General features: G+C 37.7%; 1 protein-coding gene across 16 annotated transcripts in view; it reads right to left on the bottom strand.

Annotated features, from left to right (window-relative positions):
• The window catches only part of CADPS2 (calcium dependent secretion activator 2), a 543,402-nt gene that overhangs the window by 27,961 nt on the left and 500,658 nt on the right, over window positions 1–14,783 (bottom strand). For all 16 annotated transcript variants that reach the window (XM_058724453.1, XM_058724449.1, XM_058724458.1 and 13 more), the window contains 2 exons: window positions 12,086–12,169; window positions 11,955–11,987 (listed from right to left, as the gene is read on the bottom strand). In XM_058724453.1, the coding sequence (XP_058580436.1) occupies window positions 11,955–11,987; window positions 12,086–12,169 (117 nt within the window). The remainder of the gene's footprint in view (window positions 1–11,954; window positions 11,988–12,085; window positions 12,170–14,783) is intronic.

The following is a 14,783-nucleotide window of genomic DNA, read 5'->3' as shown; positions in this document are numbered from 1 at the left end:
AGTATCATGGCAGCCCCTCTCCTTAAATGAAGGACAAAAATTTCTTACCACTTTTTTTTGGTGGAGGGAGGGTGCATATTTTATATACAATGATAAAATTGCCCATCTCTTCACCAGTGCACAGTATAGGCAATGAGCATATGTCACTAATAAAACTGAATTTGATTTTTTTGGTAATAAAGTTATTTCTGGGTAATGCGAGTTCCTTCTGGGTAAGGAAGCTCTTAACTGCTCTTTTATTTAGCCTGAAGGGAAACATATGCCACATAAATTCAAGGATCCCTTCAAACATAACCCTAATATGACAAAGTTAGTTATCAGTTATAATATATATACTTCAATGTTTTCACCGTTCTTTCCTTCAAGAGCATCCATATACAATGTAGGGAATAGGTTTCAAACCTAAGGGAGGCAACTTATCAAATTCATTCCTTTACTATTTTTCTGCATAATTCTCTTGAGCAATGTTTGAAAGTTTAAATACAATGACATGGATAACCAAGAGAACCCTAGGTTGTTTCTTTTTCTTTTTTTTTTTTTTTTTTTTTTTGCAGCCAGGGGTGGGGAACTATATATCAGGTTTTCCAGTGAAGAGGCAGGGTAATTTGTACAAAGATTACTGCTATTAATACTTGAAGAGTGCTAACCCATAAGATAAGTACTTCTCTCCACGCTTCTCAAACTTTGTCAAAACATCAGAAATGACGACATCCAGGAAACATACTGCCACAGAATGAAAACAGCAACAGAACACTGGTCTACGTACAATGGATAGCACATAGAAAGTTAGCTCAGCATCTGAACCTCAGCCAGGTGCTTGGAAACAAAATACTATGACATATATAATACCAAGCAGTTGGGCACAGCTCAGCTAATCTGAGAGTTACAGAATATACAAATGAGAGGTTTGTTTTCTCCATCATTTCTTACCCTGCTCAACCCCATTTTTATTTCTACCTTTTGAAAGAAAAGTAGGCTTACAAGTTTTATCTAGTCAATCACTTGACCCATCAAGCTCACTGGAAACTAACATAGCTAGGAAGACTGGAGAAGAGTGACTTTAAACACTTGCCATAGATTCTAAGGTCATTTTTTTCTGTTTTTTTGATTCCTTTCAAGATAACACTGGACAAAATATAACACTGTCCAGGAGGAGTTTATCTTCTAACATCTGAAACTAACAAAACACTTTATAGTTTAAGCCTAAAAGAATTTTAAAAGCTGTTCCCTTTGGTAGACCCAATGGATATGATCCTGAAATCTGTAGGTTGAGACAGTTCTACAACTTTCTAAGGAAATAAAAATCTCTGGTTGAAAGTGTGAAGTAAAGCTCATTTAAAAGTTTAATCCAACAAAACTAAGTGTTTTTGTATTTTGTTTTCTTTCTTTCTTTTTTTTTTTTTTTTTTAAATTATACTTTCTCCCCTTTTGGCAAATTAAGATCCACTTGCCTGGAAAACAAAACCTAGAATTCTTACATTTCTCATTAGCATTATTTCTTTATCTTTGAGCTGTTTACCTATTCTTGAAACTGTGACATATGGGAATTTCACACCTAGTGAGTATATTTTCATGTAGCTGTGGCGTGAGACTATAATCATTAAAAGAATATACACAAGTAAGAGTAACTGCAACAGTTGGTGACATTTACCAATTAGAATTATAGTTCTTTATCCCTCCTTTAGTGTATGAAGGGTAATTATCTCTGATAAATTGCTGAAAAAGATGTAATTTTCCTTTTAAACAGTTTCTACTTACAGTACAAATGTGTTTGGATAGAAGACATTATCACTGGTTCAGTGCTCCTTTGTGCAAAGACTCTGTTTTATGGCAGTAAAATTTACATACTTTGGAAGTCACTACATCTAATTCCATTATTACACGTTATGCATCTAATTTCATCATTAGATGTTATCTTTTATTAGGAAATGAAGTTTTGTTACAAAGTAAAAAAAAAACCAACTGAACACACTCTGTTAAGGCTTCATTTTTTGGGGGGGTGTAAATGAATGGGAATGCATGTGACTGCTTGGCAGAGACAACAAATTGCTACACTATCGGTACAAGTGGGTGTCCACTAACCTTATCAAAGTAGAGGTCTATTAAACCTCAAAAACTGTGGATATGGACGAGGTTTTATCAAGAATATTGTAATCTAGAGAGCTAAATTTATTTTTTAAATGTTTTTTTAACGTTTATTTTTGAGAAAGAGAGCACAGGAGGCAGAGGGGCAGAGAGAGAAGGAGTCACAGAATCCGAAGTGGCCTTCAGGCTCTGAGCTGTCAGCAGAGAGTCCGATGTGGGGCTCGAACTCACGGAGTGGAAGATCATGACCTGAGCTGAAGTCGGAGGCTTAACCAACTGAGCCACCCAGGCGCCCCTAGAGAGCTAAACTTAGAAATCTCTTCTATATCGATAATTATAGATTTCTTAACGAACATGAGAAAATAACAATTAAAACTAGGTAGCAAGCACGCTACGCATTAACTACCACTTAGAGTAAACACTTGTTTGCCTTCCACCATTTACACCTCTGAGATCCTTGGTTCACTAAGCACTAACTTCTCCATCTTGTCTGTTAGGGCGGTAATCTCTAAATCAAAATAGGAATTCCTGAATTCTAATTTGTTTCAAAAAAGAACAAAATTTGGCTAACAAAGTTAACACAAACATCACAAAATTCCCCCATGAGCATAAAGAAATCAGTAAGTGTGGAGGGAAATACAGTATGGTGAGGAGCGTGTCTCTGACATTGGCGGCATAAGTAACAGAATACACCAGTGAGTGAGTGAGTTTAAGTAAGGGTGCAGGCTTCAGCAAAAATTTTTTTAAGCATTAATCACTAGTTAACCTAGTGGGATGAAAACGCCGTTTAGAAAAGGAGAAAAAAAATTCCTTGTTAATTATATGCTGCAAATGCTCTTACTTCCTGCTGCTCTACCTAATCCCACAGGTGCAAGTCTTCACCCTCCCTATTCATGGGTAGGTGGGTGCAGTGCTGCCCCGGTCATTTTCCACAGCAACGGATTTAGATGCAGAAGAAGCCGCTTAACCTTCCATGGGAGGTTAACAATACACGATGCAAACACTGTCATGGTGTCTGTTTAACAAGGAGACAGATTTTTAAATATACTATTCTAGTCTCAAAGATTAACCAGAAGCTACAGTATAATTGACTTAACGTGACAGTGCGCTTCTCATAACCTAAAAAAGCTTGCCTTGAAGAAACAATCAAGGGTGGGGCTGTGCTACCCTGATGGGTAAGAATCTGCATGCGTGGATCTTGTGAGGTTTGAAACAACTGAACACCTTCTCAGTGTGAAATTGTAGTAGGAGCAGTTTCTATGTCAGCTCTGGCATTTCAGATACAGAAATGGTCTGTAACTGATCATCAGGGAACACAGGACGTAATTCTACAAACATACAACTTATCCCAGCTATCGTTAACAACAATATATATCTTTCTTTCACTGTTCAACATATTTTTTCATTATTCTGACATTCGTGCAGCCATTTCTACAGTGTTACATTTGAGTGAAAATGTTCTTAAAGTTAAGGTTTTCAAAAAGCATTTGGAGTAGGTTTAGTAAGTTATATGTTCTCAAATATTTCCAAAAATAGGTTTTGAGTATCGCTACGATGATTATGGTGTAAAATATATATTTTACCAATTTTGTACAAAGTAGAATAATTATATTGTATCCACATTGAAAAGCAAAAGGAAATAAACAGAACTAACCCTTCAAACCAGGTTTTTGCCATCTTAAATATTACATCAGCCCAGGAAGAGGAATAATTCATAAAAGGAGTGGGGGGGAAGAAATGTGAACGATGAAAATGTCACGACATGAAGTTTTCAAGATTTCTAATAGTAGTTTACCTAACTTTTTAAAACAATAAAACAATTTTCATTGTTCTTAGAAAACCCTCCAAACTGTTATTTTAAGCAGTGAAGCAGGCAGAGTCACCTTTCTCTCTGTTAAACTTAGCGGTATTCAAAATTCCATTAATTAACACTATTATACATTTTGACTCCAAATTGGGAAGTAGAAAATTCTGAACTAAAGATAATGGCACCTGCATCCATTTGAAAACGTCTTTTAGACATGGAATATGCATGTTTTAAGTATGTATGTTTCCTTTAGTCCCATATTTCTAAGACAGAGATGGTTCCATGTCTCCAGAGTTCTTGCTCTGGAAAAGAGTCTCCTGTCTGCTCCCTGTGAGTATAGTTGGTAAACAGCACGTTCCCAACACAATGCTACGAGAGTACATCAGAATCTGCTATTATTAATATTTGTGTAACTTCTGTAGTCATATTGTTTTCACTCTTCAGTTCATATGAATGCTTCACACTATTTCTTCTACATTGTGATATATTATTCACAGGTCTAAGCATTTGTATGTACCAACATACAATATTGTTATTTGATATCTTGTTGTATCGTTGGGGGAAAATATCTTTCCAAAGAGGAGGTTATTTTAAGCATTAAAAGGAATACTGAATAATGGTTTAAAACATTAGCCTGAAACCCTCAAGGAAAAGAGGCAGGTTGACTTTGAACGGAGACTTATGGGCTCAATTTTAATCTTACTATGTCTTGCTCATTTGAGCCTATGGGCTTCTAGAATCTCTCCTGTTATTTCCGATCTGTAATAAAGATCACCAACATCTCAGAGTTTAGAGAAAGAGGTGCTGATACAGGACTACCAGACAAGAAAAGTGCCAATATAAGTAGCACCTAATTCCTTTATACTCTTATTTTCATGAGTAACGATTATAATGATGATGAAGGTTCTCAATCTCTCAGTTTGTAACAATGTTCACTAACCTTTCCCTTGTCTGTCTACAGTTGTTACGACGTCAACCACAGAAATGACACTAAGGACTCAAAGGCCTGAAATTAAAATGCTGTGGCTATCATTTCATTTAGCTTTTAAAATTTAGATTGACTGGAATTGATTTACTCAGTCCCAATTTGGAACATTTCAGATTTTGGCTCAAAGGAGACCTGAGGATGTTAGAAGCTCAAAGCCAGAGGCAGTCCATGGATTTCCCTTATATGAGAAAAGCCAGCCAGAAAAAAACAAAACAAAAAACAAAGGAACAAAGATGACAGGAGCAAAATGCTTATCTAGAAAGGGCAATAGGCACCCTCCTCTTCTCCTGGAATGGTGAGACTTTAATCTGGTTCTAGTGTGCATCAATCCCTCCAGGTGAATATGCCCAGGGGGCAGGTGCTTCACTCTCTGGGTTCTGCCTGGCTCTCAATTGGACATAAAACACTGATATTCAAGCTGGCTCATCTAAGAAAAAAAAAAAAAAACATCCGAAGCAAAGGAAGGAGGGAAAATGCCATGGTCGTTGAACTGACCAACTATAACTTTATTTTTAATTAACAAAAATCCTTACTCAACTTTTAACCATCAGCAATGGGCACTAACAAACATTATTTTAAGTCACTTCTATGCCCAGTGTGGGGCTCAAGCTCACGACTCCAAGATCAAGAGTCCCATGCTCTACCTACTGAGTCAGCTAGGCAACTATACCTTTAAAAGTCACCAGTGATGTACATGAAGTGTTTAATATTCTAAAATAAAAGGAAAATAAATGAAAAACGATCTTATTTGTTCACTGTGGAAGGCAGAAGATTTTTCTTTTGGAAAACAATCATGTTCTGAAGCAAGGAATGGGAACTGCAGAGTAGTGTATGAGAACAGGAAGCATCACTCCAGGTAGAAGCAATAACAATCCTATTTATTTCAATAGTGCTTTACCTTTACAAAGAACTTTTATGCTAATATGCTCATTGAACCTCCTAAGAGCCGAGTGAGGGAGACAGCACAGGAATTATCCATTATCCTCAGCGCGAAGGTGGGAAAATGGAAGCCCAGGCATCGGACAGCTAGTAGGATGCAAAGGGTGGGATCTGAACTAAATCTTGGACTCCACAGCAAGTCTGGATATTAGAGAGCTGAATTCAAGCCATACTTTGGGGAGGTGGAAGATTAGAAATCTTTGGCAAGTGTCATAAAGAAGAGAGAACATTTGAAAGAATTATTAATGAAGACAAGACAAAAAGAAACCATCTCCATTTCTCAGGACAGAAAACCAGGATCAGGCACCAGCACTGTGAAGCAGATCAATGAGGAGTTTCTCCTTTGCTTCCTCGTTGTTCATGGTCACAGTCATCCTTATCATGTCCTCCAGGTGTCTTTAGCTGTGTCACCTCACTGTCTAGCAGAGAGGTCATATGCAATGTGGGTGCAAATGGAAACAAGACAATTTTCAATAGGCATTGTGGACACACACACATACAGACACACACCAACATGCTTCATAACTAATACAGCCTACAATTTAGTCATCTATAAAATGAGCGAGGATGTTATAAAAACTGCATGAGTCCTACTGCAACATTCTATCATTCTGTGACTTTTTAAAAAATGTTTATTTTGAGTGAGTGAGAGAGAGAGAGAGAGAGAGAGAGAGAGCATGGGCAGGGGAGGGGCAGAGGGAAAAGGGAGACTCCCTAACAGACTCCATTGCTCAATGTAGGGTTCTATCTCATGACCATAAGATCATGACCTGAGCCAAAATCAAGAACTGGATGCTCAAATGAGTGAGCCATCCGGGTGCCCCTATCATTCTGTGAACTTTTAAGGTCTGTTCTATTCCAACCTTTCCAACAACAAAGCCCAAAAATGCCACCTAGAAGGTGATGATGAGAAAATGAAGAGCTAGGAAAAAAATATTGTGGAAAAAGGAACAATGCCTGTCATGATTGGCCTGGAGTTAGAGGATTTTTTGCAGGAAGACCACAGAGTATTTATGAAGAGTAAATACTGTCAACATAATTTATCACAGTCGCTGTTGACCTCAATCAATCAAGGGGCTGAGGTAGTATTTGTCAGGTTTCTCTATGATAAATCTATCCCCCACCCCCTTCTCATACTACATTCTTTAGAAGGAAGTCACTATACATGGCCTCAGGTTGTAGGGACTCACCCTGCCTCCTTGGGAGTCAAGTATCTATGTTAATTACCGGGAAGTCTTCTTAAGGGGGATATATCTATCTCTGCATTTATTTGCTCAATCATTTAGTTGCATGAGTATGGACTAATGGATATTTATTTTATACTTTGGGTTATAATCTAATACTACCTAACTTATTTAGTTGCTCAAATTATCCTATCTCCGGCCCTTGGGAGCTCTTCAGGCTCCTCGTGTGCCTCTTTAACGCATCCTCTAATTGTGGGTTTTTTCTTTCCAACACTTCTTTTACTTTCTGTCACTGCAAGATGCTCCAGGCTCGTCTGGTAGATTTGCTGCCCCAGTCCTAGCATCTGCCGTTTCTCCAAAGAGTCCTGGTTCATTTTACTGCAGACTAGATACTAAGCTCTGGGCACTCGGTGTGGTTGTTGCTACTGAGCTATCATTGCTTCTGGGTTCTCCCAGCTAACAAACCAAGGAAATATATGCGTATATCTATATTTCTGCATGTACCCAGCACCGTATTAAGCTCAAGACAAGTCACACTGATGACTCCAACTCTAATCCATTACCACATGGATCATTCTAGCCTCTTCCTCTTGTCTCTAACCTCTCACTCCCCACAGTCAGAAACTTGGCTTTCACCAAATACCATCTCTTTACTTCACCATTCACTTCTAGTGCACGGATGTAGGGGAAACAGTCTGTCAACTAGGCTACAATGCTTACGTACAGTTCCCTTTCCCTTTATTTTTACAGACTCTAATTATTTCCAGAGTTACTCAAATCAGCACTTTTTCCTCCATCTTTTTCAGTGAGATCACTCCACACATTTGCAATAGAATTAGATTTTGAAAAATACCAGTCTCCTTTCCATCCTGGGATCCCATGATATCCTAATTGTCCTTTTAAAAATTTACCTATGCTCAGGTTCAATCTTTGTGCCATAAAGTTAGGTTTTGACGAATATCTAGTATTATGTAACCATTATAGTATCACACAGAAGAGTTCCACTGCTCCTAAAAGTTTCCTGGGCTTCACCTACTCACTTCACTGACCTTGAACTTATGGCAACCATTAATCTGCCTTATAATCTTTATGGTTTTGCTTTTACTATAAGGTGATATAAATAGAATCATATAGTGTGTAGCCTTCTCAGACTGGCTTCTTGCACTTGGCACTATGCCTTTAAGGTTCATCCATGTCTTTGTGTGGCCTACCAGCCAATTTTTCTTTTTCTTTCTTTTTTTTTTTTTTTTTTTTGCTGGCTAGTATTCCAATTGCTGCCTTTGTCTATTGAAGGACATTTTGGTTGCTTACAATGTTTGGTGATTATGAATAAGGCTGCTATGAACATTCATGTGCAGGTTTTGGTGTGGATGCACGTTTTCAAATCTGTTGGATAAATACCTAGAAGTGCCAACGGTGGGTTGCAGGTAAGACTCTTTAGCTTTGTAAGAAACTGTCAGTCTTCCAAAGTGGCCAGACCATACTACTTTTACACCAGCAATGAATGACAGTCCCCGTGCTCTGAAAGCCCTGTCAGTATCTTGCCATTGTCAGCTTTTCTTAAATTTAAATTTTAGCCACACTAACGGGTGTGCAGTGGTATCACATTATTTTAGCGTGCATTTCCCTACCAATAAATGATGCTGAGCATCTTTTCATATGCTTATTTGGTATCTGTAAGTCTTTGGTGTAGTATCCATTCTGATCTTTTGCCATTAAAAAAATTTTTTTTATTGTTGAGAGTTCTTCGTACATTTTAGACACAAGCTATTTACCAAACATGCGTCTCTGGCTTGTCTTTTCATTCTTTTAACTGTGCAGAACAGTTAATTATTAAGTCCAATGTACACTGTTTTTCTTTCATGGAGGTTTTGGTAGTGTACCTAAAACATCATCACCAAACCCAAGACCACATATATTTTCTCTTATGTTTTCTCAGTTTCATAATTTGCATTTTACTGGTAGGTTTTTGGACAGTCTTGAGTTAGTTTTTGTGAAAGGTGAACCACTGTTCTTTTTTCTTGTGAGGTTCTTCTACAAAGAATGCTTCAGGGAGGCATATTTGCTGGTGTTTTAGCATAAAAAACAGTAACAGTCAACAGCAACTTACAGCTTTTGAAGTTAACATTCACAGGCATCAGTAATAATCTGCCAAGGCCAGACTATGTCTATGGTTTGGTATGCTCTGCTAGGAGGGGACAGTGTGGGGGGACAACTTGATTTAATAATGGCGCCGGTAAGCTGGAATTCATCTACAGTTGTAGCTGTTTTCATGCTATGTCTGTTTCCCTATCTCTTTCATCCTGGACACCGAACGGCTTGTGGGCAGGCAGTGTATATTTTTATCATGTAAGCCCAGCGCCTAGCATTTAGTGTTACATAAATATTTAATTAGTGAGTTCAGTGAAGAAACTGAGCTTGTGTAATATAGAAAGTAAGAATTTCCCAGACAGTATATCCCTTTGAATAGCCACCACACCCTATGGGAAGAGGAGGCATGATTAATTATCGTGAGATATTTGAAGGGCTATCATGCAGAAGAGGGATTAGAACCAAGGTAGAATTCATAGAGGTACAGAATTTCAACTCATTAAACGTGAGAGGAGGCTGCAATCACTGAAAAAATTAAAAGAGACTGAATGAATTTTTGTGAGGGATATTGGGGGAAGGGCTTTCGGCACCTAGAAGGAAAATGAATAAACCTCTTTCTGTATCTTTCAACTCTGAAGTTCTGCAAAGTCTCACAGATCTAGGGCAGGGTCAGGTTAAGAACTTCAGAAGCCCTAAGAACAAAAATAATTATTGTTTCCCATTCCATTTATGATTCAAAATAAAAATAAAACTGTATTATAAAATATGTCCTAGGAATGCCAATGAATTTCATGTGTTCCTATGATTTCTTGTCTTTTTCTAAGATAGGAAATATAAACTATTGTCCTTAATTTTCCCATCCTCTCTTTCGTGCTGTCACTTTGCAAGACCCTACATGTGATTATTTCTGCTTCTTGCCCAGTGCTGATTTTCCGATTCTATGTACAAGACACGGAGTATATCAAGACTTCTCTGGGAATCATTTGTAAGATTAAAAAAGTTGTTACAAAGAAACCCCATGCAAAGGCAGGAAAGTCCATGGCCTTTTCATTTAAAGTATCCGTTTATACTCTTTTTAAATTTTTAAAAAATGTTTATTTATATTTGAGAGAGAGAGAGAATGAGAGTGAGAGAGCGAGCATGCGAGCAGGGGAGGGGGAGAGAGAGAGAGGGAGACTTAGAGCCAAAGCAGGCTCCAGGTCTGCCAGCTGATTGAGTCACCCAGGGGCCCCACCATTTATACTCTTAACTACAGAGAACAAACTGATGGCTACCAGAGGGGAGGTGGGTGGGAGGATGGGGCACGTAGGGGAATGGGGATTAAAGAGTACACTTATCACAATGAAAAAAAAAATGATACAAAAATCCATTTATAATAATTATAGCAGCAATAAATCTGGGGACTATCTAGTCCACAGTATAAAACGTGGTTCTGCATTTTAAAGATAAGAGCTATCTACTACTGGTATACAAAGCTTGCAAGGATTCAAACCACTAACATTCATAATGACAATCTAGATGTGGTGCTGCCCAAGCACAGTCTTAAGCAAAGATGACTTCTATTTCGTTTCCATTTAGTTTTAATTTGTAAACTTTATTTCCATTGTGTTCAAATTCTTTGAAAAGTGATACGTATGCCAATATATATATCAAACAGAACATATTAGGCCTTGATCATATACGTGATAGTAGGATGAAGGCAAAAACTAATTTGTCAGGATTAGCAACTTAAAAATGCTACACTAACTTGATTATATTTATCATGTGATTTTTTTTTTTTTTAATGTAGGCATCACACCCAGCATGGAGCCCAATATGAGGTTTGAACTCACAATCCTGAGATCAAGACCCTGAGATGAGGTCAAGAATCAGACTCTTTACTGACTGAGTCACCAGGCACCCCTATCATGTGAATTTTCTAATTGTAGCTCATGGTATCTTAATCTTTGAACAGATTTATAGGTTACAAATTATTTCCCAAGAATTTTGTGAAAAACCAAATGTTAAAATAAGTGAAAACTGATTTATAATACTTTTGTGTTTAGAAAACTAGTTCTTTAACTGGTTCATCATTATTGTTACTTTGATTCCTATAAGAAACCTATTACAGTTTTTATATAAAGGGAAGAGAGAGTGAGCATTTTTCTATAAAAAGAATGAGGCATTTTCTACCCCATCCTAGAGTATGTAACTACCCTCTGCAACTGACATGTTCTCACAATGACTTGACCTCCAAAAGAGTTCCCAAGTTAAAATGGACAATATACACTGAAATAACCATGTCAAGCCTTGCCATGAGGGCTAGCACTTGCTTAAGGAAAATAAACTGCTCCCTTAGGAATTGGCACTTACTGTTTTGAAGATTTGAAATAAACCTGTGGGAAACCAAAATTATTTAAAAAAATTATATATGTGTGTGTGTGTGTGTGTGTGTATATGTATACACACACACACACACACACACGTAATACATGTAACACACATATACACATAGACACAGTTTTCTGAGAGAGACAGAGACAGTGCGAGTTGGGGAGGGGCAGAGAGAGGGAGACAGAATCCCAAGCAGGCTCTCTACTGTCAGCATGGAGCCCGACCTGGGGCCTGAACCCACGAAACCATGAGGTCATGACCTGAGCCGAAACCAAGAGTCAGATGCTTAACTTACTGAGCCATCCAGGTGCCATATATATATATATATATATATATATATATATATATATATATATATATATATACACACACATACACATATATATACACACACACAACATACATGTGTATATGTATATATACACATATACACACACACACATATATATATTTTTTCTTTCTTAAAAACAAATGGAAAAATACTTACTGGAACATCAACATATTTTGCAGCTGCTTTCACCTTAAGTGGAAAAGAGATAATTATGAGAATTATTTTCTGAACTGTTAGATAAGTACTGTGACAACAGTCAAAAGACAGAAGAGAACTCAAATACTTACAGTGAATGACAGGATGGATGAAAAGAAAGTGCCTTCATCATATCTTGACAGCTTAGACAACACCCCTTCCAACACTGAAACAAACTGTAATTGTTTACAGTGAGTATCTAGAATATTTCAAAATAATAACAGGGCAAACAATCCCAAGACCAACTTCTCCCACGGCACAAAAATGCACATTGAAGCGGTGGTGTTGACTTGTTACATTTACTCTTTCATTTTGAAGATGGGCTCAAAGGTCCTTTTCCATTGCTGGAAATAATACACAAGGTTTGTTTTTGTTTTTTAACAACAAAGGATAACATGTAATAGCAGTCTGATCACTAAACATGTGAGATAACTTAAACCATTAATAAATAACTTGAAATTCCTTAGACTGTTCCTTAAAACAACTTTAAACTTCAATATAGATGTGTGGAAGCAATGATGGTGAAGTTTAATCAAATTCTTTTCTATCGTAAATCACTTGACCATTCCCCAACTTTTTCTATCTATAGAAGAGGATGAATAAAGACCAGATAATGAAAGACATGTGTAACCTCTGAGGCTCTTGTAACACTGCAATCAAGTCTGATATCAGTTAACAGGCATTAACCAAGCAGTTCCAATTGGGACATACAAGGATCAAACCTGCTTTCAGAAGCTTACAAAGCCGTTGGAGAGCTAGAACAGATAAACACACTGCAGGCGGCAAGGTAAAGAGTACTAGACTGAGCTTATATAGCCTGATTCCTATACTGACTACTCTGTGGGCTCAGGCCAACTACTGCATCAATCAGTTCCCCCATCAGTTAAAGTGTGTGTGTCTGTGTATGTGTGTATGTGTGTGTGTGTGTGTGTGACAAATTAAATTTGCCTGACAAGTGTTGTACATTTCTAAAATTTTATATTTCTATGAAGTGAAAAGATGTATATACCATAATATGATTAAAAAATGTAGGGAATTATATTTCAGCGAGTGGCAACATTAAAATCTGGCAAGAAGATAAAGAAATTAGTTAAGAATATACTGCCCTGCAAGTTTCCTCTTTAGAACTAAAATAATATGCACTATTGACAAATTATAAACTCCCAAAGGGAAAATACTGACAAGGTTTTTTAAATACGAAAAGGGAAATTAACGAAGGCTGGTTTTTGTTCACATAGCAGCTTCTTCAACAAAGTGATAATAGTTCTAGGGACACAGCTTATTGGTCTCTGGTGACCAGAGAACCCACTGAGAGTGCACAGGAGATAATTTTTTCTCTATGGCTGGTCAATTACTGCAAAATAGTTTATGCAAAAGAAACAAAAACTTCCCTATAGGTTTCCCCATCACATCATGTGCGACATGATGTAAGAACACAGAAACAAAACCATGCAAACTGCTGACTAAAATTTTATTTTTAAAGAATGAAAATTATGTATGGTTCGTTAGTTATCCTAAGGGATACAGACAGCAAAAAACACAAAATTACAAATTGCTCACAACTACTAAAAGTCAATTTAGCACTTTCTTCCTGCCCATTAGGATTTCTTACCAATCACAGTTGGCTAACTCAACTTGATGTGGTTTGCAAAGACCCAGAAGACCAATACTCCAGGGTTATGTCAAACCAGGGGAAGGGAATTCCAAACTTAATGGCCCTCTGTGGAAAATGCTTCATCTCTTCTAACTCCAATCTTGAGAAAGCCAGTGTGTGCCAGGTGATCTCATTTGCCATGAGGAGAGCAGAGCGACAATTGCTATGGTTACCAGACAACCTGAGCCAGTGAAGGCTCTAGCACGGCACCTGGTTCTTGGTACCCTCGAGCGGGTATACGTGGACACACATGGGTGGTGCTGAGGGACAAGGCAAGGTAGAGGCAAGACGCCTGTGGATGGATTTAGAAGATCTTAGTTCAAGTTGTAGCCACGCCAATCTCTGGCTACACAACAACAGTCAAGCCATGAGCTTCTCTAGCTTTAGACTCATCGGTCAGAGAGGGAAAGAAAACGGCAGCCATCATGTCCATCTTAGAAGGATCAGTGAAGATCGTTTGAGATATTTTATGTGCAGGAACTGTAAAAACAGCAAAATACTAAAGAAATGCAAAGAATTAATATTATTGATACGATTAGCTAAAACTATCCATTATATAGGTCTAGAACTGTAAGATAAGTCACAGGGTAATGGGCGTAGCCTTAGGATTGTTTAGGGATAAGGAGTAATAATGAGTTTGGTTACCAGTGAATGGGTCTAATTCAATTTAAAGATACCTACTGAGGCAGAACAGATTTGAAGCTGTAAATCAGACGACCTGCATTAAAATCCCATCTGCTTTAAGGTCGTTTGGCTGACAGCAGAGGAAGGATGCTTTGAACATAGGTGGTCTGGCTCCAAAGCCCATGTTCGTTACCATTAGACAGTTGTAAGTATTAAATAAGTAATGTGCTCAGCATATAAGTATTCAATAAATGTCATTCTGTTATTATTGAGTACCTAATGTGCAAAATGCAGACAATAGGAGTCTCAGACCTTTCCTTTCAAGAACACACAGACTAGTGGAAGAGACAGGCAGAAAGTTTTAAGGTCCAGCAAAGATGGGCAAACAGTGTAATAACTGAAACAGGAGGAGGGAAAGCATGGCTTTTAACTGGAGGACGTTGGGTAAGCTTCATTTACAAGGTGGCACAGGAGCTGATCTCAGGAGGGCAGAAATGGAGGGTTAGATAAAA

This window comes from Neofelis nebulosa, chromosome 4, assembly GCF_028018385.1.
Source record: "Neofelis nebulosa isolate mNeoNeb1 chromosome 4, mNeoNeb1.pri, whole genome shotgun sequence".
Taxonomy (NCBI): Eukaryota; Metazoa; Chordata; class Mammalia; order Carnivora; family Felidae; genus Neofelis; species Neofelis nebulosa.
The sequence above is the reverse complement of the archived record's forward strand: the minus strand, read 5'-3'. Positions and strand labels throughout refer to the sequence as shown.